Source organism: Triturus cristatus, chromosome 5_2, assembly GCF_964204655.1.
Source record: "Triturus cristatus chromosome 5_2, aTriCri1.1, whole genome shotgun sequence".
In the NCBI taxonomy this organism is placed as follows: Eukaryota; Metazoa; Chordata; class Amphibia; order Caudata; family Salamandridae; genus Triturus; species Triturus cristatus.
The window spans coordinates 794,547,297-794,569,976 of NC_140588.1; the positions used below are offsets into that span (position 1 = coordinate 794,547,297).

Below are 22,680 nucleotides of genomic sequence, written 5' to 3' on the forward strand. Positions count from 1 at the left end.
GAGGTACAGATCGCCGTCGAGGCACAGATCGCCGTCGAGGCACAGATCGCCATCGAGGCACAGATCGCCGTCGAGGCCCAGATCGCCGTCGAGGCACAGATCGCCATCGAGGCACAGATCGCCGTCGAGGCGGAGATCGACGTCGAGGCGAAGGAGATCGACGTCGAGGCGAAGGAGATTGACGTCGAGGCAAAGGAGATCGACGGCGAGGAGACGTCGTTCACCGTCGACGTCGAGAGACTCTCCGTCGACCCGACGTTCGACGTTGAGGGGCCACCGGTCGACGTCGAGGGGACGCCGGACGGCGAGGAGAAGCCGTACGAGGTCGACGATCAGTTCGACGTCGGTGACATCTGGTAACACGTCTTCGGTGATTACGATCTCCAGTCGTGGATCTAGGAGACGACGGCGCTCCCCCTCGGTTACTTCAGCACCCGCCAAGAAGAGAAGGGTGGACGGGAGTCCGGACAGTGCTGGTCCTGGTTCTCCTGCAAGGAGTGATGGAGCTCCGCAGCCTCTCCCTCAGCCGCTGCCTCAGAAGCCTCCTACGCCTCCTCCGCCTCCTCCTCCTCCTCCTCCACCTAAGCGGCCTACGCCACCTCCGCCGCCGCCGGTGCCTCAGCTTCCCCCGTCTCCTCGGCTACCTGCGATTCCTAAGGCTCCACGCAGACCGAGGTCACGCTCTCGATCTCGCCGGAGGTCACGGAGTAGACGCAGGTCGTCCACTCACACAAGGCATGGACGACGGAGGTATAGATCTCGTTCCAGAGGCACAAGGTATACGGACTCTTCCGGCAATGGACGGCTCTCCCCCTCGCTGTCGGAGACTCCGCCTACTCGAATCTTGCCGGTGGATGATATTGCCACTTTCCAGGATGTGCTGATGAGGGGGGGGGCGAAATTGGGAATCTCTGTAGCAGTCCCGGTTCCCACTACCTCGGTGATATTTGAGACATTGCACAAGGCTCACCAGTCACGCCCCCTCCTTCCTTTGGTTCCGGGTTTGGAGGAACGAGCCATGGAGGTTTTCTTGACGCCAGCGGTGGTGAAGTCTGCTCCCTCACGGTTGCAGAAGAAGTACAGGGCCCCTGATTCGGACCCGGCGTTCCTCAGGGTGGACCCTCCCCCGGACTCTGTCATTGTGGTTGCGGCTCGTAAACAACACTCCACGACGCCCTCTTCCACGGCTCCTCCGGATAAGGAGAGCCGCAAGATGGACTCCTTGGGGAGGAGAATGTGCTCTACGTCGGCCACGACTATGAAGGCCGCTAGCGCCTCTGCCCTGCTGGGTCGCTATAACCGATCGCTTTGGGACTCTCTGCAACAGTTTGCTGCCTCCCTGCCTAGGGACAAAAGGGAGGACTTCCAGGAGGTGCTGAACGAGGGCATGATGGTCTCCAACCAGATCATCAGTGCGGCGGGGGATGTATCGTTGCTGGCGGCCCATGGGTACTGTCATGGAGTACACATGAGGAGACATTCCTGGCTGAGGCTTACCTCTCAAACCTGAAGCGCAGCAAAAGATTGCTAACTTGCCTTTCTCTGGCTCGACGTTGTTCGGGTCTCATGCGGATGACGAGATGGCCCGCATGAAGGCCGAAGCAAAAACCCTGAAGGCCGTGGGGTTGGAAAGACCCAAGGAGCAGAAGAAGTCATTCCGTTCCTATGGCAGGTGTTATTCTAAGCAACGCGGTCAAGGGCGCCGGTCTGGTCACCAACAACAGCACCAGCAACAACAACAACAGTTCCCGAGGCAGTCCTTTCAGAAGCGCCAGAGGGGCAGAGGCCAGCATCAATCCTCGTCGGGGAACAAAGGCCCGGCCGGGTCGAAGCCCTGAAAGGTCACTTCCCCCTCATCCGTTACCCGCTCCGGTAGGGGGAAGTATTCAATACTACCTGGCAGAGTGGAGAACAATAACTCAGGACAAGTGGGTGCTGAATATTGTTTGCAATGGGTACAGTCTTCGTTTCACCAGCCCGCCTCCGCAGATTCCACCAGTGCGCTCTCCCTACATGGTGCGAGAGCTCCAGGGGGAGGCGGACATTCTGTTAAAGAAGAAGGCGATAGAAACTGTTCCTTTGAGGCAAAGAGGAAAAGGCCTTTACTCCAGGTTCTTTCTCGTCAGAAAAAAGGACAAGAACGAGTTCAGGCCTATTCTAGATCTGCGTCAAGCAAACAAGTGGATCCGCAGAGAAAAGTTCCGTATGTTGTCCCTGCATCAGATTTACCCTCAGTTGCATCGAGGAGGCTGGCTGTGCGCCATAGATCTGCAGGACGCTTACTTTCATGTGCCGATCGCACCAAAGCATCGCAAGTTCCTGAGGTTTCTGGTAGGCAACAACCATTACCAGTATACAGTACTCCCGTTTGGTCTGAAGTCTGCCCCACGGACGTTCTCCAAGTGCATGGCAGTGGTGGCAGCACACTTGCGGAAGAACAAAGTGTTTGTGTATCCATACCTGGACGATTGGCTGATCAAGGCTTCCACGTTCCGGGAAGCCCAGTGTCACTTCAACAGGACAGCTGCCTTGCTTCATCGCCTGGGGCTGCACATCAACATGTCAAAGTCAGTGCCGATCCCTGTGCAGTGTCTCCAGTACTTGGGGGCCTCAGTCAATACCTTGAACGCAAGCGTGTGTCCTTCGGAGGAGAGACGCTTATCGATCCGTGGGAAGGCCCTGCACCTCCTCTCAGCCCACTCTCCTACAGGGGTCGATGGCTTCCTGCATCTTTCTCACCCCCAATGCACGTCTGCATATGCGGCCCCTGCAGGAGTGTCTGGAGGTTCAATGGGACCAGCGACGGGGGCGTTGGGAGGACACGATTCATCTGTCCCAACACGCTCTCCAATCTCTGAAATGGTGGTGCTCCTCGGAGAATGTTTGCAAGGGGACTCCTTTTCACAAGGATATTCCGGTCCAGACCATAGTGACCGATGCGTCTTTCCAGGGCTGGGGAGCGCATTCGGGCCCTCTTCAGATTCAGGGGATATGGTCACAGACGGAGATGACTTACCACATCAACTTTTTGGAACTCAGAGCAGTACACTTGGCCCTGAAGGCGTTCCATCCCTCCTTCACGACGAACTCCCTGCTAGTTCAGACGGACAATACTACTACCATGTATTACCTCAACAAGCAGGGGGGCTCCCGTTCACGCACGCTGTCTCGGGAGGCACAGACGATCTGGAATTGGCTGGTGGCCAGGAACCTCACGATCACGGCAACCCATCTGCCGGGAGTGCAGAATGCCCAAGCCGATGCGCTCAGCAGGCTCGTTCAAGAAAATCACGAGTGGGTGCTAAACGACGACGTGCTAAGAGACGTCTTCGCAGAATGGGGCACTCCGGACATCGATCTGTTCGCTACGGCAGAAAACAGCAAATGCCGCGACTTCGCGTCCAGGTACTACCAACCAGGGACACTGGGGAATGCACTATGGATCAGCTGGTCCAACAGCTTTCTCTACGCCTTTCCGCCCATTCCCCTGATTCCGGCGGTGCTGATCAAGCTGTCGCAATCCAGAGCCAGGATGATCCTGATTGCGCCGGAGTGGCCGAGGCAATGGTGGTTCACAGACCTTCTTCACCGGTCTGTTCTGCCTCACCGGCGCCTGCCGTGTCGGCCGGACCTTCTCACGAAGTTCGGAGGACAGATGGTTCACCCCAATCTCTCGTCCTTGAGTTTGGCAGCATGGCTCCTGAGCTAGTGCAGTATGGACACTTGAACCTACCTCAGGACTGTATGGAGATCTTGAAAGAGGCGAAGAGACCGTCTACGAGGACTTGTTACGCCTATAAGTGGAAGAGATTCTGCTTATGGTGCAAGGCAAAGGACATTGACCCTACATCCTGTAAAGAAGATGTTATTTTGCCTTATCTGCTGCAGTTAGCTCATTCTGGGCTTAACTTTCAGTCTATTAAAGTTCATCTCGCAACTTTGACTGCGTATAGAAAGGGCCCTTCCCAAACCTCATTTTTTCAAATCCCTGTGATTAAAGATTTTTTGGAGGGTTTGCGTAAGGTATTTCCCCCTGTTAGACGACCTTCTCCACCATGGGAATTGAACGTGGTGTTGTCCAGATTAATGAGGGAGCCTTTTGAGCCCATTCATAAGGCTTCTTTGCAGCATTTGTCCTGGAAGGCTGCCTTCCTTGTGGCCATTACATCGGCCAGGAGGGTAAGTGAGATTCAGGCTCTGTGTTGTCAAGAGCCGTATACTGTATTCCATGCTTCTAAAGTAGTGATGCGTACTCATCCTAAATTTTTGCCTAAAGTGATATCTGATTTCCATGTGAATCAAATGATAACTTTGCCTACATTTTTTCAGCATCCCTCCTCTCCGGCGGAGAGGTCTCTGCATTCACTAGATGTGCGTAGGGTGTTGAAATTCTATCTAGATAAGACAAAAGACATCCGCAGGTCGGATCAACTGTTTGTGAATTATGGTTCAGTAAGAACTGGTCTAGCTACCTCAAAACAGTCCATCTCCAGATGGATTGTGTCCTGTATTCAGCTTTGTTATCAGAAAGCTAATAAGACGTTGGGGGGTAAGCCTACAGCGCATTCGACTAGGGGCAAAGCAGCGACTACAGCTTTGCTTAGGAATGTTCCGATTGCTGACATTTGTAAGGCTGCCACCTGGAAGTCGGTCCATACGTTTACAAAGCATTACTGCCTGGATTCTGATGCTAGGGCAGATGCGCAGGTTGGACAGGCTTCGCTGAGGAATTTGTTTGCACAGTAATTTGTTTGTGTTTGGTTTTTACTCCGCCGCTGTTTGTTGGTTGGGATGGGCTTGCCATTCTATTCATAGATTATGTCTATACACAGAGATCCCCTACTACAGAAGGAGTAGTTTCTTACCTGTAACTCCAGTTCTGTAGTAGGGGTATCTCTGTTATAGTCATAAGCGACCCTCCCTCCTCCCCGGTGGAGTAAAACTGGCAGTATCAGGCCTGTTGTTATACATCTTCAAAAAGAACTGAAAGTAACTTGCTTTGGCTGTGCATCCTGGGATACCGGGGGTCTCTGGAGAGTTTCTTAAAGGCACGGTATCCCTTTAACAGACACATAATGACAGCCTATAGGGCTTGTCTGTCCACCCCTTCCTCTCTATTGTTTAAAGGGATTTTGGTGAAGGGAGTGTGATACAATAAAGGAACATGTCAGATGTGAATAAAAATGACATTTAAACTTGATTTTGGCTTTTGTGTTCACTTCAGAGGAAGTGCTGGCCAGTGCAGCCATATTGTTATTAGGCTGTATTATTTTGTCTGTCTCTTAAGTGTCTTTGCAGGTTTGCAAATGCAGGACAGCTTAAGAGATATTTTGATTGCTCCGGGGTCCCCGCACATGGGCGGGACTATTCCTAGATTATGACTATAACAGAGATACCCCTACTACAGAACTGGAGTTACAGGTAAGAAACTACTCCTACTATACTATCCATACTATACTATTACAACCTTATTCTCAACATTAGCCCATTCATCTATTATTTCAAATTGTTCCAGCCTTGAGGGGTTACCAGTAGTAGCTTGTACTATCACAGTATTTAGGCAGAATATCGAAAACACAACTAGTGTGGGACAAAATATTGTGTGAAAAGTATCAAAGACAAATTTATTGTGAAGGTAGGTTTCTATAGGTAAGTAATGTTTTAAAAAATATAACGACACATATATGTTCCCTGATAATTTACATATCTTTAAGGTACGTAGATGTGGAGTTAAGAATAGTAAATCTGTACCTACCTATTTACACTTAACTACTCAATATGTTGGTCCTCAATATTTTTGACACGATATTCTATCCACACGATATTTGTGTTTTGGACATTCTGTCAGTGATCCACTATCCCTATGTGGAGCTCCTCTCATGACTAAGGATATAAAGTCATCATTAGAGCTCAGGCACTACTTTACATTGTTTACAGGCATATACGCTCCATATACTTGTATATTTCATATACTGTGTCTGTAATTCGTTTGCTTCTGATTCTCAACAGAGACCGTCTCTGTGTGTCATACAGTAGATTTAAGTTAGGATAATGCAAGACTGAGCTGAGAATAAGGAGAGCCTGCAGCAGAGTTCCTTTTTGTCTGGGAAAAGAGCCTTAAGTAGGCCTTGGCTTCATTACATGTTTTTACAGGTTTAATGATGGAAATAAGCAATTATGAACAATTGCTATTCTTCGCTACTTGTAACAAGTGCCCTTCTTTTAAATTTGATTTTAAATGAGTCGGAGTTCTTGCGCTATCCAGGAGTGGAAGTTAATTATTTACATTCTCTGTAAGTTTAGACCCCATGTCTAAGTGATACTGCAGGAAAGCTCATGAGCTGCGGCCTCCGTACAGACTTTCCTGTCATATGAAAGTCTCATGCAGCTCCACTCCGTGCGACGTTGAGCACCTGTTGATATGATGCCAGTCATGTCAGACACTTTGGCCCTGTTCCTGTATCTCCCAACATCATGGATTTTCACATTAAGAGTAATATAATGGCACGTTGATGCCATGGGCCTCATGGTTCACGTATGCCATGGCCCAATAACGTCATGTCAACTTCATAGTCCACCCTCTTCATGTCTACATCTACATCAGGGAGCACTGCTATAACTCACTCTCATCTTTGCCTACTGATGTGATGTCATTGTTACGAAGATTGTGTTCCCCACATGGCAACAACTTGACACATGGCATTGCTCGCCATAAATGGGTTAATATTATGGTTTTACCAACTCTATGTTGACTTCATGGAGGCAGTGGCGTAACAAAAAGCCCCCACAGCCCATAGCTCCGGTGGCCCCCTCCTGAACTGGAGGGCCTTGTCCTGAGAACTCCAGACTGGGTCTGGAACTTGGGGGGCCCCCCGCATGTACTTTGCACGGAGGCCACCTCAAGTTTCGTTACACCACTGCATGGAAGTACAAATGGTCAACTGACATAAGAGCATTGATATCACTGGCCACAAACTTTAGAGAAAATTGATGATGTCCCTGATGTCAGGCTGGACGTCAACTTGTAGCGCGTTCCTCATCAGCTTAGTGATGCATTAGAGTCATGATTCACTTGTCTTGGTTTACTGCAACAGTAGTTGCTATGGCAATCAGTGACATCTCAGGGCATAACAAACAACATTGATTTTTAAAGTTATGCTTTAATATTATGTCCCTCTGCATCCTGGTCTCTGTCATGTGCCTCACAGATACTGATGTCCTACTTACCGACCCAAGTGTTAAAGTCTCCCTGCATGAAGAATCTGAAGGAAATTGAGCAGTGGTTTCCAGAAGAGTACATTGCTTGAGATAACTATAGCTGTAAGTTGGCACTTTATTCCTTAGGAAATCCCATTTTTGCACCCATAGTTATCCCCCTTCTCCCTTAAGCAATTTGAACCAAACCTGAGAAAAACAAGATTTAAAATCAAACCTTTCAGCTTGTTGAATTTGTTTTTATGTTTGGAAAATGGGCTAAAAATTGCAAATACGATTTAGTAACTTTTTCGAAGAGTGTAGATATCGTGTGATCAGGCTTGTTCCATATGGTATTCTGTCAGTTAGCCCTATCACTGTTTTCTGGCATTGCACAGATGCACAAGCATGCGTGGCTTGTGAAGCATGAAACAAAGATTGTTTTTGGTCAGGAGATGCAGAGAGAAACAATCAAAGTTGATTTATGATGTGGACTGAGCAGTAACAATTCAGTTTGGAAGAAGCATCAATTGTTATCGCTCACTTTTACCACTATTTCACAACGCATACAATGCAAAGGTGAAAGTAAATTTTGGGGTGCTGATTCATAATACTTTTAATAGCTTTAATAAGAAAATGATAGAGCAAGTAAATGTGTCTGTTACCTGATCATTAGAATGAATCATTTACAGGTTGAAGGATCCACTATCCATCCTGTCATAGTGCCCCGCTGCTAAGCAGGACTCCTGAGTGGGACAGTATCCATAAGCAAAATGGGAGCAGGCCATCGTCGTACTTAGTCATTCCTATCTACTGAAGGAGAAAGATTTTTTGTTTCCTGCTGCCACATTGTTTTAAATAATGATCATGTAGAGAATTTTGTGAAGTAACTGGGTGTTTGGTATTACCTTGATTTCAGCTTGGACCTCCAGGCAGGATCTGTTGTTAAGAAGTTCTTCTAACAAATAAACTGCTTAGAAAAATCTTAACTATCAAATCAAGAGATTGGGCAATCTGGTGTTTTGCCAATCTAGTGGGCTAAACAGATGTAGCAAAGATGTTCAATGTAGAACCAGGAAAGTTAAATGAGTGTAAATGTTCAGACTATCCCCATGAGATAAGGTTATTTCAATACGACTGAATGGAATGTGAAGACACGCTTGACTCGAAGCCGACTTCTTGCTGCCCTCAAGGTAAACACACCCACGTATGCAGGTGGGAGCATTCAAAGCCATAATAGACTATTATTTAGTGATTCTTTTTTCAATTAGGAATTCCCAACTATTTGAACCCTTGTGCATAACCTGAGCACTAATTCGCCCCAGTTTTGATGCCCACAATGTAATTACGTTGCAGCCAAAATGTAAGTTGATTTTGCATACATGCCAGTCAATCGCACTGCTTCATTCGATATTACAATGTGATTTAAAACACAAATAGTTTTTGATGTAGACCTCTTTGACTCCTTCACCTCTATGCAGTTGACTTGCACCTTCAAGGAAATATGTTGTGATTACATTGGGTCAGAAGTGAGTTTTTACAAATATCCTCAGCCGGTGATCATTCACTCAGGCTCTTGTTTTACTTTGGTTGCAGAGTTCCATATATTAGATTATTTTTTTTACTTACTTACCCTTTACATTATTTCTTTTTTTTTTTACAGACTGTACCCTTGACCTCTGCTCTTGTGAGTAAGTAGTTATAATTTTTCCGGCCTTAATAGTCCCCATGCCCCCCCATTCATAAAGTAATTCAATTACTAATAGCCCGGTACTATATTTTTGCTTGCAGACATTCTTTTGCTTTTGCTATTGTATCATATGAATATTTTATATCCTGATGATGACCCTAAAATCATCATGGATGGAAAAGCCATTGACGACAAGGGTAATGGAAACTAAATATGCTCATGAACTGTTTGCATTCTTAATCATAAGGATCCGACATTTGGACAAATGTTTCTTGAATTTTTCATTGTTCGATTGCCTATTATATTATATACACTATGTTATGTGATGAGGATTTGTATAGCGCAATTATCACCCGAGGGGTTATCCAGACAGTAGAGTAGAGGTATAGGTTGATTGTAGATCTTAGTTGAAGTGCCAGGTCTTCAGTTTCTGTGGAACTCAAGTAGAGATGGGGAGGTCCTGATGTGATGAGGAAGGTATTTCCAAGTTTTGGCAGTGATGTAGGAAAGTGAGTGTCCTCCTGCTTTGCTTCTGCGGATGCATGGTATATGTGAGAGGCAGAGTATGTTTGAGCGCAGTTGTCTAGTTGGATGGTGGAAGTTAAGGGGATGGTTGAGGTAGGCAGGTCCAGCATGGAGGGCTTTCCAGGCGTGGATAAGCAATTTGAATTGGCTGCGGTTCTGGATGGGTAGGCAGTGTAGCTCTCTGAGGTGGAGCGTGGTGTGTGCGATGTCGAGGATGTCAAGGATGAGTCTGGTGGCGGTATTCTGGGTAATCTAGAGTCTTTGTATGAGATAGTTTGAGATACCGGCATAGAGTGCCTTGCCATTGTCCACTCTGCTGGTGATGAGGGCCTGGGTGACTGTGAGTCTGGTGTTTGTTGGGAGCCATTTGAATATCTTGAAGAGCATATATAAGATGAGGAAGCAGGAAAACGCTACGGCTTTCACCCAGTTGGTTATTGTGTGTATTAGTTTTTATCCAAGATGATTCCGAGGTTTATGGCGTGGTCTGTAGGGAAAGGCATGAGTCCGAGTTCGGTTGGCGCCCCAGGGGCAGTCCCACAGAGAGCTCTTGTTCCCGATGACTTCTGTTTTGTCAGTGTTGAGTTTTAGGCACTTCTGTTTCATCCAGTTTGCCATGCTTGACATACAGGTTGTGAAGTTCGTCCTGTTTATGTGGTTGTTGTCTGCGAGGGAGAGGATGAGCTGAGAGTCATCTTCTTAGACCATGTGGGATCTTATGACCTGGGCAAGTGGTGCCATGTAGACCATGGTGAGTGGTGCCATATAGACGTTGAAGAGGGTAGGGCTCAGCGATGACCTTTGTGGGACTCCGCAGATGAGGTTCTTGGGTTTGGAGGTGTCCAGCTTTAGTCTGATTTGTTGGGTTCGGAGGTATACAGCAGTTATCTGACTCATTGGCTTCTGTCAGAGAGGAAGGGGACAAGCCATCTCAGGTGGGGTCTTGTATTGCTGAGTTGTGGAGTCTTGAGATGAGGGCGCCGTGGGTGATGGTGTTGAAGGCCATGGAGAGGTTGAGCAGGATGAGAGCTACGGTTTCCCCTTTGTCCATGATGGTCCGGATGTCTTCAGTTGCTGCGATACCACACTTTTGCACTGTTTCTCTATCACTTACTGTGTTATCACAGTACTGAGTGTTTTCACTTTAGTTTACATTATATAGAGATATACATTTGGGATAATGTCTACAAGTGTTTCTGTTCTTTTCAATTACTTATGATTTGTACTTCTGTTAAATGATGACTGGGTAGCGTTTCCCTTGGTTCAGTTGTTCAACGAACAACCATTGTTGCACATTTGATTATATGCCCCTTGGTTCCAGGTGTTTATTGGGCAGTCCTTGTTTCTTGATACTACTCAAATCATACAGTGACATTTCTTTTCAAAACATGATTTTACTGATCATAAAGTGGCACAGACACTACTAAAACTTTACCCAACTACCTCTTCCTCTATCCTACCTGGCGTCTGGTCATTGCGAATTGGCCATTCTTTTGAGAGGAAGCCAACTGGGTTTTTGTAGCTACCAATTACAGTTATTTTTGTATTCCAGAAAAGATCACCTGCACATTTAATACCATCAGCCTTTGGAAACTGGGCTTCTGTGCTCCCTGAGTCTGATGTTTTCGTGATTGCAAGTCCAGCTAATACTGCCAGAAGGAACACATCCATGTGCTTTATCCGTCAGCAAGATTACTTCAATGTTGCGGTCCCCCCATCTTCAACAGCGATGCATGTCTTGGGGAGGAGGGCTGACACCTTAGTTCTGATGGTCAATGGACTGTCTTCAGTTGCAGTTATGGATGGCACAAGAAGCACAACCAATGAGTATATAAGTTTGGCTTCAAAATCCACTGTACCTTTAGTCAGCTTAGGAGATGATGATTTTCAGTTGTTAGGGCACCGATCCATGCCCTTGGAATCCCTACATTTGCAACTACAACCTGCAACATGGATGCCATTGTTGATCTTTGTGTTTATGCGCTGTGGATTCTACAGGCATTATTCCTTTTACGAGTCAGTTGTGGTAATGCCACGGCTTAATTGGAAGAAAAAAAAACAAATACCACCACCATCGAGTAGCCAACTGATGCAATTAGAAAATGGGCAAAATGTGGACTGCTAATCTCTCATTTTCTTTAGTGGGAGACATCAGGCCAGAGGTTCAAGTTGTGCAAGACTTCTCACAGCCTCTGGTCAAGCCCACAACAATTTGTACAGTTGGCACAGATTTGCAGGTTTCTTTCCAGCAGCTCAAACCCTCTCAATACTCATTCTGGTCTTCCGAGACACATTGGAGATGTTTCTCATGGGCTGGTTGGAGAAATTGTCCAGTTACTACTGTCTACTGTTCTCTTTCAAGTGGACACAGCTTCTGCATTATCCTACTTCAGAAGATAAGTTTCAACAGACAAACAAGCTCCCTGGATCTTTGTCCTTGAGGGATAGCAAAAAGATATCTTGATTAGCACCTGGAGCATCTTTTAATATAAAGAGACAATTCATTCCAAAGTCCAGTATTAGGCAGATGGGAATTCTTCCCGCAAAAAGCAGACCGGCTCCTTTCTCTTCTTCTGTTTCGGACATCTGTCTTGTGGAGAGTGTCCTTACAGTAGTTTTTTAAACTGACCATAACTGTGATTAGCAACCACCCCGAGCATACCAAACTAAACTTTGCACACTTCGATGTCTACGTTTTATAACAGTGTGAAACCCTTCCCGTTTCATCCAGGTGCTTTACTGCAACAGATATCTCGGTTGTGAAAATAAGTGAAATAATTCATGCATTGTGTTGATATATTATCAATCAATCAATCATGGGGTTTTTAAAGCGCGCTACTCCCCCGTGAGGGTCTCAAGGCGCGGGGGGGTGTTGGCAACTCTGGCTCAGTCGAAGAGCAAGGTCTTGATGGCCTTCCTGAAGATGTGCAGGTTAGGGGAGTGTCTGATGCTGACCGGGAGCTCGTTCCAGGTTTTGGCTGCGATGTTGGAGAAGGCCCTTCCTCCTGTTTTGCTTCTGCAGATGTGGGGTGTCTCCGCTAGGGCGAGGTCGGCGGATCGGAGAGTTCTTTTGGGAGCGTGGAAACAGACTCTATCATTGAGGTATTTGGGACCGATGTTGTTGAGGGATTTGTAGGCGTGGGTGAGAAGCTTGTAGGTTATTCTCTACTCGACCGGGAGCCAGTGTAGGTTTTAAAGGTGTTGCGTCTTGCGTTCGTGCCATGGGGTCTCGAGGACGAGTCTGGCTGCGGCATTCTGGATGGTTTGGAGCTTGTGTAGAAGGGTCCTGTTCATGCCATGAATATGGTGGTTAGTAAGTTAAGTGACCACTATAATTGTATGACAAACGTTGTCTTTGATAATAATATAAAGAATTTTTAGGCATTGCAATTGTAATTAAGATTTGCACTAATGATTAAAATAGGAAATATATGTCTATATATGTTGTAATGAAAATTGATGATAGTGGTATATAATATTGTCAAAAATCTATTTTCAGCAGTTAAACAAGAACTGCTTGTGGGCCAACATGCAGATCCTGAAGATGGTCCTGTTAATTCACTAAGACGGCCGAAATGTTGACTCTTTCAGTAACTGATTGGCCTATAATTGTGATCTGATCTTATGCTTATTTCCCTCTATGCAATGCCTTAATGAGCCGACAATGATTTTTAATATTTTCTTTTTATAATGTACATGTAAATTGTGTATTTTGTTTTTCTGAATATGTAGCCTGTCTTGTTTTTAAGTATTTGTCATTATTTATTTAGTTTTTCTCATTAAGTGATAATTGAAAATAATAAACTGAGATATTTTTATAAAATGTGAGGACCCCTATCGTGATTAATTTGGATATAAGTGACATTATTAATAAATGTGTAAGAAATGCAGTGAATCTCTCTGGGGTATTTACTGTGTATATGAACCCAGCTTTGGAGATAGGTAAGGTAAACTGTGATGTGTAGTTGAATTTAATTTCAACATTTACAGATCTCATGGTAGGTGGGATATTTACTGTTTTTAAAAGGAAATATATCTTGGATTCTTCACAGGCTCAGCTGGACATACCGGTTTTACTTCCAGGTATCTGTAGCGAATCAAAAAATTCCTCAGGTAGCATACTAATTTGTAACATTTAAAATACAGTGTTGAGATGGGAATCAAAAGATGTTGGAATTATACAGGCAGATCCTCCTATGACAATAAAATCCATTAGTATATTATTTTCTTATTTTCAGAAAAAAGTATGTTTGTCTATAAGGATGCGGCTAGATACAGGGTAAGACTGACATAGATCTATCTAGCAGAACTATGAATGGTATGGGTCTGGCAGAATTTATAATGGTGACGTAATAAGATCTCAGGAACAAGGTTGAATGCTTTTCAGAGTTCAGCTTCTGAGATCTATTTTAGTTTTTTATTTAGTGATAACACATCTTTTTCATGTGCAAGAAAATATTGTCTGAATAAAAAAAGCAGATTTCTCATTGCTTTTTCTATGATTGAGCTTCTATGATTCTGAACGTGCATAATTGTTACAATTATTGTTGGAGAATTTCGTGTTGATTTACGTGTTCTTGACCTAAGGTTAGTAATGCAATGGAAAACACACCAGTAATTATTGATCCTCATCAAGGAATAATTTTCTGAAAAACACAAGATATTGCTTGGTACAAACAAGCAGAGAAAATTCATATTGTTGGGAAACATAAAATAAAAGATGTTCCCTTTCACAACCTAAAATTTATGAACTTAAAAAAAGTGTAATATAATATTGAGTATATATTAAAGAGGAGTCCAAAATGTATTGAAGACTATTCAGAAAGGTTACAGCAAAAACGTGTTGAATTAAAAATGATTCTACTGCCCAAGCAGAAGGCATTTTCTGACTACTCCGCCATCCCACTGATAAGGGTCTCCTGATGGACAGGGAGTTGACCACCAGGCTTTCAATAGGCTGTGTTTGCTGTAGAGGAGCTGACAGAAAACGCCTGCCCAGTCTGTACGCCGACTACACTTGGGGATTGGCATCAGTGGCAGACTTTACTTCGAGTAGGGGATTCAGCATTGCCTTCCTGCAGCTGCTAGCTGAAAAGGTTTGCTCGTTGGCCAAACCCAACAGGCCCGGATCCCATCCTCTTGGCATCCTACAAGACCTCTTGCTGAAGCTGGTGGTTGGAAGGCGTCCATCACCTGCTTACTTGTCCATCATACCAACAGGCTCCTGCTGAGGGAAATACAAAATAAATGTTGTTAAAGTACCATTAAAGTAAACATTTGTCAGCAAGTATACTACTTCCTGTTGTAATGGAAAAACCAAAAGAGTTACTGAACACTACGGAAAGTGAAGTCTGATGTTTCAGCGTCAAGTCTTGCCTAGAATGCGTTTTCATAAAAAAAGGGTTGATAGTGTATCAGTTCTGGAAAAAAAAACCTTTCAACCCTTTCTGTACCCTCATTCCTCTTCTTAACTCTTTTTCTTATGGACCTTCCATCCATCTTTGTCTTCTTACCTTTTTCAACTTCAACATTAAAACTATGGGCCAGATGTATTAAGTGTTATTTGTGGTCGTTTGTAAAAAAAAACAAATCGCAATGTACCAAAGCTATTACAAAAATCAGAGCAGGTTTGGTTTTATGTCTCTCCTGACATTTTGCTTAAAGTTTTCTCTGGCTACCATCTTCATCAGGAGGTGGTTATTCAGATTCTCTGTCCTCCTTTCTCATTGGCTAATACTATGTTACTTGTTGCTAGTAGCAGAGACAAGAAATGTGCCCCTACGCACTGCTGTCTCCATGGTATATTATTTTGGTGGAGTTATGCTTCCTGTTTTAGGACGTTCATGTGATGCGTGGCTGCTTTATTGTCTTTGACTTGTGGAATTTCCATTCTTAATATCTATTAGTCCTTGACTTGGGCTTCTCTAAGCACTTTTGTTCAACACAACTGTGTATGGGTAATGCTTGGGTTACTTACCAGTAATCTTTATTATACTTATGCGCCTCTCTTCCTCATCTCAGTTGTATTACCCATGCTCTCCCTTTGGGAGTGGCAGGCATTGATGGAACTTTACTTGTCGTTTACATGATGTTTCCTAGGCGGTTCACCCTCCAGGAAGAGGATTAAAAAAAACAAAAAGGTTAGTACTTAAAGGGACTGGATTTGGTTCCTTTTTGATTAAGAGTGGGCGGAGGAAGAGTAGGCTCAGCCTGTCGAAAATGAACCGTAAGCAAAACAAGTGTTACTTACCACCATCTTCTAGCTTGACATCTCATGTGTGCAGCTCCATCACCACGCTCTGCAGAAGATCTGGTTTCTTAGTAATGTCCCCCCTGGGATTTTCTCCTCCAGGTGCCTCTCCCGCCACAGACCCACCACATCAGGTGCCACCGCAGATGTTTACCCCAGAGATTATTTTATTGTTGGAGGTTACAGTCCCTGGTTTGCCTCTCCTGCCTCCACTGTAGGAATGTTAAGGCTAAAAAAAAAAATAGACAGCCCACCTCCTGGGTGATACCATGTATGGTTAGAGGACTTGGAGGAGAGTTCTAAAAAACTACTAGGTGGAAAAAGTAACTAGGAGTTAAAAAGGAAAGCGACTGTAAGGGAGCAGGCCAGATTGGAAAGTAAGGGTAACAAAAACCATAACAAGCATTGCCCACACAAGAGCTATTGGCTTTGGGAATGTGTTTAATCCGTGTGACTGCTGTTCAGCATGGCTAAATGGTAGTGGGATGGGGTGGAGTGGAGTGGTGTAAGGTATATTGGAGTGGTGTAGATTGGAGGAGAGTGGAGTAGATTGGAATGGAGTTGGGTAGATTGGAGCAGAGTGGGGTAGAGTGGGATAGATTAGAGTGGAGTGGGGTAGATTGGAGGTAAATAGATTGGAGTGGGGCAGATTTGGGTACATTGGAGTGGTATAGTTTGTAGTGAGTAGATGAGGGTTAATTGGAATGGAGTGGAGTAGATTGGGGTGGATTAGGCTAGAGTGCTGTGTAGTGGGGTAGATGGGAATAGGTATCTTTTGGGGTGGAGTGGAGTGGGGTAGATTGGAATGGAATGGGGTAGATTGAGGTGGATTAAGGTAGATTGAGTGGAGTTGGGCAGATTGGAGTGGGGTAGATTTGAGAGGATTGGAGTGGAATGGGGTTGAGTGAAGTGGAGTAGGTATATTAGAGTGGGATACATTGGAGTGAGGTAGATTGAGTGGGTGTAGTGGGGTGGGGTAGATTGGAGTGGGGTGGTTTGGGTCTGAGTGGGGTATATTGAAGTGCAGTGGGGTAGACTGGAGTAGAGTGGTATAGATTGAGGTAAACTGGAGTTGAGTAGAGCAGAATGCAGTAGGTAGATTGGGGTAGAGTGGAGTGGGATAGATTTGGGTATCTTGGGTGGATTGGAGAGAAGTGGGGTAGATTGGAGTGGGGTAGATTGGAGTCAGGTGGGGTAGATTGGGGTGGGTAGGTTAGAGTGTTGTGGATTTGGGTGAATTGGGGTAGAGTGGGTGGAGTGGGGTAGATTGGAGTGGAGTAGATTGGAGTGCATTGGGGTAGATTGTAATGGAGTGGGGACGATTGGAGTGGAGTGGGTTAGATTGGAGTGAGGTATATTGGGGTAGATTGCAGCAGAGTGGAGTGAGGTAGATTGGAGTGGATTTTAGCTGTGTCCATTAGGCTATTTCTCTTGCACCTAAGTGCATGTGAATATTGGGTACCTGAAAGCAATTTTGGTGGAATGCATGAGTATGAGGATTTAGGCACAGGATTTAAGGAGAAATTGAGTAATTGCTGTGCTGCACAAAACTGAAGCACTTTATACAGACCCATGCTGTGTATGCACAGACAAGAGATGGAATACATTTGATGCACAGGAATATTTAACTGCAGCGCTGCACAAAATTGAGGCACTTTAAAATGCCAAGATGTGTCCAAAATGTTTATTTTGCTTAGTGGCAGCCTGGCCTGAAGCATGTTACTGGACTGCTTGTTTGGAAAGACTATGGGAGGCCGGTTTCAGACTAGTGTATTCTTTAAACAGGCGCATACTTTGTATACGCAGAGAAGAGGTGTAGCTTATAAACACATGCAGTCACACGGACCGTTTTAATATTTCGTGAAATCTGTTTGGTGCTATAAAAGGAAGTGCCAAACTAAAACAAAGTCAGAAACTGGTTTACTAGTCTGTGCTATTTGTTTGGTGTGTAAAAAAAAAAAAGCACCAAATTAATTCCAAAACAATTTAAGGCGACAACAAATAAACCAGTAGGACAGACGTTAAAAGCAACCCAACGTTGTGGCCTGGAAGTGGAAATGATGGACTGAATCAGAGTGCAAACAGTGGAAGGACACTTATCAAATTAAATCACGTAGTACTTGCTTCAGGGGCTGGAGAAAGGAAAGGATGGGGCATATGGTGGCAAATCAGCAGGAGGCTAAAAAGAATGATAATTAAGCCAGTAAATGGTAAGTAACAGGCGGGCTCCCAGCCCTTTACTGGATACAATACCCCTTTCAGGCGAGACATTATAATGAAATTCAGGGATGCGGTAAGGATCCAAGAGCTAGGTTTTGGGTAACACTTATAAGAGAACCGAGAAATTACCCAAATATGGCGAATGCGGACTTATTCTTTTGCATGTTTAACTTTTTACACTGTTTTATACTGCAATAGCGTTGTGCGGGAAAAGAATGCTGTTTTCTGCGCAATGTGGCCTTTGCTGAACCAAGTTATAACAAATGCTCGGTATGTGCGGAATAAGTCTTCGCAAAAGTAACTGTTTTCACACGGACATCATGAGGTGAAAATCTTTCTGAACCTCATGAAATTTGCCAGTTTTTCTATAAACGTTTGCAAAGGAACATTTGCAACTTTGCACATCACTAGTTGCTAAGCCTGCACTTTCTGCGTTTTTTTCACACGCTGCTGACCTCAGGAGAACATTACAATTGTAATTGGCACTTTACATGTGAAATAAAATAAATGTTATCATTATCTGCTTATGTGTCTTGAATCTCCTGATTACATTTCAAAACTATAAACATAAATTGTATGTTTGTGGCATATTCTTATTTTAGACTCCAGCAGGGATGATGAAAAGGAGGATGAACGCAGCCAATCACTGGAGCTAGAGATGGATGCTTTGCGCCCACAAGCAACCCACCCGTTTGCTGATCCAGAGTCAGATGGTGCGACGCCAAATGCCCCCGGCTATCTTCCAGGTGACTCGAACTGCTTAAGAGAAGATGTTCTAGACTGCCAGCTGAATGTCAATGGGCTGGAAGAAGGGCCCTTGGACACCTGCGATGCGTTGGTGGGTTACCAGGAAAAGGAGGGGCAGACTGCTTCAGGAGCAGCAGCGACAAACTCATTGCAAGAAACTGCAAGTGCTGATGACGGAACTAATGCCAGCCTAAAAATAAAGGTGATGAAGGAAGTTCGCAAGCCTGGAAGAAGTGAGTACAAAAGCAATATATATATTTTCTATTGAAAAAGATGATATTGCATTCTGCGCGCTTCCTTTGTGATCCGTCTGATCAGCACATTATATTGACTCTCGTGATTAAATAAGATAGGGGTTGCTCAAGCGTTCAAAAATATAAATGGCTAAAATACTTTGATTTTCAGGCACACTATTTGAATTTTTGCAAATGCTTTAGTATTTTCTAACTCGCTCCTAGGATAAGTCTTTCAGGTGCGTTTAGTACAAATTACTCCTTGGATGTTCATGGTATGTAAGTACTGCCAGACCCATCTCGTCTGCTCATGTCTTGTTATATAGCAAAGTTCTTACTGTGAACACCTTGCATATTATTGTTTGTCATATTATATTTTTACTCCTGTGTCTCTTCCAAGATTCTTTTAAATGTATTACTGCTTTTACCTTGTCTCTTCTATTGTTAGGCAGTTCAAAGCACTTAAAACATTTGCTTAGAGAATAAATCCTTTCTTAGTCCTGATCCTCCCAACAAATAATCTTCTTATGACTCTTACTTATTTTGGTGCCCTCATTTAGCTTTTCAAAGTAAATACTGTAGTAAATCCCTGTGGCCGTAAGAGCAATAAGGTAAGTTATCACTAGAGTATTTAACAGTGTGCCAGTAAAGACATGTAACGTCAAGGGGATCATAGGTCCGCTGGAAAGTTGTGCATCGTAACTCTCCAGGTTGCTGGTACCAGTAAGTGGCAGTACTTATTGCCAGAATTTAGAATTTACAAAGTAATGAATAATTGCACCAGAACTCTAAAAATATCAAGTGTTAACCTTTTCTGAATTTCCGGCAAGAGCTACACAGAAGGGAAGATGTTAATTTCTAAAGAGCATGGCTACCATGAATGAGAAGGGTGCAAATCAGAAGAGAAATTGTAATTAGTACTCGAATATAAATGGGGGATTAATTTCATTTTCTGAGAGATATTCTACAGGACTTTCATGATCTCGGATTGGTGTCCAGTTCAATCAATCAATCAATCGGGTTTGTAAAGCGCGCTACTCACCCGTGAGGGTCTCAAGGCGCTGGGGGCGGGGGGTGGGTGGGGGGGGGGCTTGTTCCAGGTCTTGGCTGCGATGTAGGAGAAGGCTCTCCCGCCTGTTCTGTTTCTGCGGATGCGGGGGACCTCTGCCAGGGCAAGGTCGGTGGAGCGGAGGTTCCTCTTGGGTACGTGGAAGGATATTCTCTCGTTGAGGTATTTGGGTCCGATGTTGTTGAGGGATTTGTAGGCGTGGGTGAGGAGTTCGAAGGTGACCCTCTTCTCGACGGGGAGCCAGTGGAGCTCTCGTAGGTGGTGGGTCATGTGTTCGTGACGCGGTGTCCCGAGGATGAGTCTGGCTGCTGCGTTCTGGATAGTTTGGAGTTTGTGTAGCAGGGTTCTATTGATCCCAGCGTAGTGTGTGTTGCCGTAGCCCACTCTGCTGGTTATGAGCACGTGAGTGTTGGTCCTTCTGCAGTCATGTGGGATCCACTTGAAGGTCTTGCGGATGATGCGCAGGCAGTTGAAACAGGTGGAGGCAACGGCGTTGATCTGGCGGTTCATGAAGAGGGAGGAGTCGAGGATGATGCCGAGTTTGGTGAGTGGTCTGTAAGGGTGGGTGGATTCCCAAGGGCGGCGGGCCAACAGGTGTTGTCCCAGGCGGAGGTGCAGGGTCCGAGGATGAGGACTCCAGTCTTTTCTGAGTTGAGTTTCAAACAGCTGTCCTTCATCCAGGCTGCCACGTTCTTCATTCCTTCCTGGAAACAGAGTCTGGTGTCTTCGGGATTCTTCGTGAGCGAGAGGATGAGCTGGGTGTCGTCGGCGTAGGATACAATGCTGAGCCCATGCTGTCTGACAATGGCGGCGAGGGGGGCCATGTAGATGTTGAAGAGTGTTCCACAGTTGCATGGCCTGTAGTTGAACTACCCATCCAGTTTGTATAAAAACCTCAAATATAGGTCATAATAAAAAGTTTGTTCAAGGAGCATCTGAGACTCCAGGATCAAACATCTTACAAGAGAGGACAGGAGTGGACTGCCTCTATGAGCAGTGCAGCTGTCATTGAATGTCACTCGTTTGTCAGTGGGCAGCCACTGAAGAACTACAAACAAAGATGTGGCCCCTGCTTTTGTGGTGCTTCTTCAAAGCAGAAGAGTGTCTGCTTTCAGACCTTGTTGGAGGATGTGGGTGAGGTAAACACCTGAAGAGTTTTACAACACTTCAATCCAGAAGAAATTATAGTCTTTAAAATTAGAATTTGTAGGGGAAGGAAAGAAAACAGAGTTCATTTTAGCACCTATGCATTAATCAGTTAAAATATCCTCTCAGCCAAATAAAAATGTACAAGATTCGATCAAAAACACACCAATGAGCAACAGTTAAGACCGAAGTAGGACAACCTCTTATAGTATCAGAACAACAGTCATTGATGGTAAAATGAGGATGGTGCCCAAAATCACCACCACTGTATTTGTCAGGTAAAGTTTTAACCCTTTAACCATTCTGAATTAACTGTAGAATGCATAATTTAAAGATAAGGCTTGAGATCAAATGCAGATTAACCTCTATCCAGTTAGTTATATATTAAGTGTGATGTGTAAAAATAGGCACAGCCATATGCATTAAGATGGTACAAAATGTGATTTCTTTTATTGGCTAACCAGGAATTCATTGTAAAGATGGTACATTGTATATGATTTGTTAGTCATAAAGACTTCATCAGATGACATTGCACAGCTAACAAGATGTTAATAGCCAACTCAGAAATTTTTTCATGTTTTAATCATGCATTTGCTCCAATAGCAATTACAAGCCCCACAAGCTCTAGGCCCTTTCAGATCTCGCACCATAGAGCTCAACAAGGGTTGCCTCAGGGCTCCTGTCTGAGCCTCACATTGTTTAACATCCGTGTGGCCCCCCTTTCATATGCGGATGACACCCAACTTTTCATCTCCTTCAATAACGACCTACATACTACCAAAGCATGCTTCTCTGAGGGTATGAAAGCCATCTAGTATTGGATGACTGCAAACTTTCTCCAGCTGAATACGAGCAAGACGGAGATTATGCTCTTTGGTAAAGCCCAGGTGATCTGGTCCCCATATTAGTGGCCAATTGACTTGGGTGTAGCACCTACCCCCAAGTCGTCAGATAAAAATCTTGGGGTTCGCCTGGACCAGTCTCTCACTAAGAAAGATCAGGTAGTGGCTACCACTGCCACCTACTTTCATATTATGAGTCTGTTGTGCAGAGTCTTCCCTTTACTGCCACTTTAAGTGTGGATAACCCTAGTACAGGCACTAGTGATTAGCCACCTGGACTACTGTAATGCCCTTTTGGCCGCCACTAGTGAGTCTCTACTAAAACAAACTCCAAGTTGTCCAAAACACAGCAGCCCGCTTCATTCAGAATATGCCGGCCTGAACAGCCGCTCTTCCCCCTCTTAGGCTCACTCCACTGGCTTCCCATACGCAAGAGAATTACATTCAAGATTTGTTGCATAGTGCACAAATCATTGAATGGCAGAGGTCCCAGATATCTGGCAGAGAAACTTATTGAGTAGCTGCAGAGCAGACCTTTGCGGTCCAGGGTGAAATCTCTTCTCTCTATGCCCCGCATTAGGAAAACACGCTCCGGGGGGAAAGCTTTCTCTTATCTGGCCCTCTTATATTGGAATCCTTTTCCGCGCTTAACTTCTACCCAATTGTACGCGTCTACTGCCCACCTCTGATGCACGTTAGTGTCTCAGTCTCTTTGTGTTGGCACTCTCCTCCGGTACAGGTCTCCAGGCCACTTCAGCGCCAGG

General features: G+C 44.9%; 1 protein-coding gene across 1 annotated transcript in view; it reads left to right on the forward strand.

The window, feature by feature from the left end:
* Window positions 1-22,680, forward strand: part of LOC146829275 (integrator complex subunit 6-like) — a 319,223-nt gene that overhangs the window by 283,268 nt on the left and 13,275 nt on the right. The window contains exon 16 of the mRNA XM_085607922.1: window positions 18,482-18,859. Within this exon, the coding sequence (XP_085464048.1) occupies window positions 18,482-18,859 (378 nt within the window). The remainder of the gene's footprint in view (window positions 1-18,481; window positions 18,860-22,680) is intronic.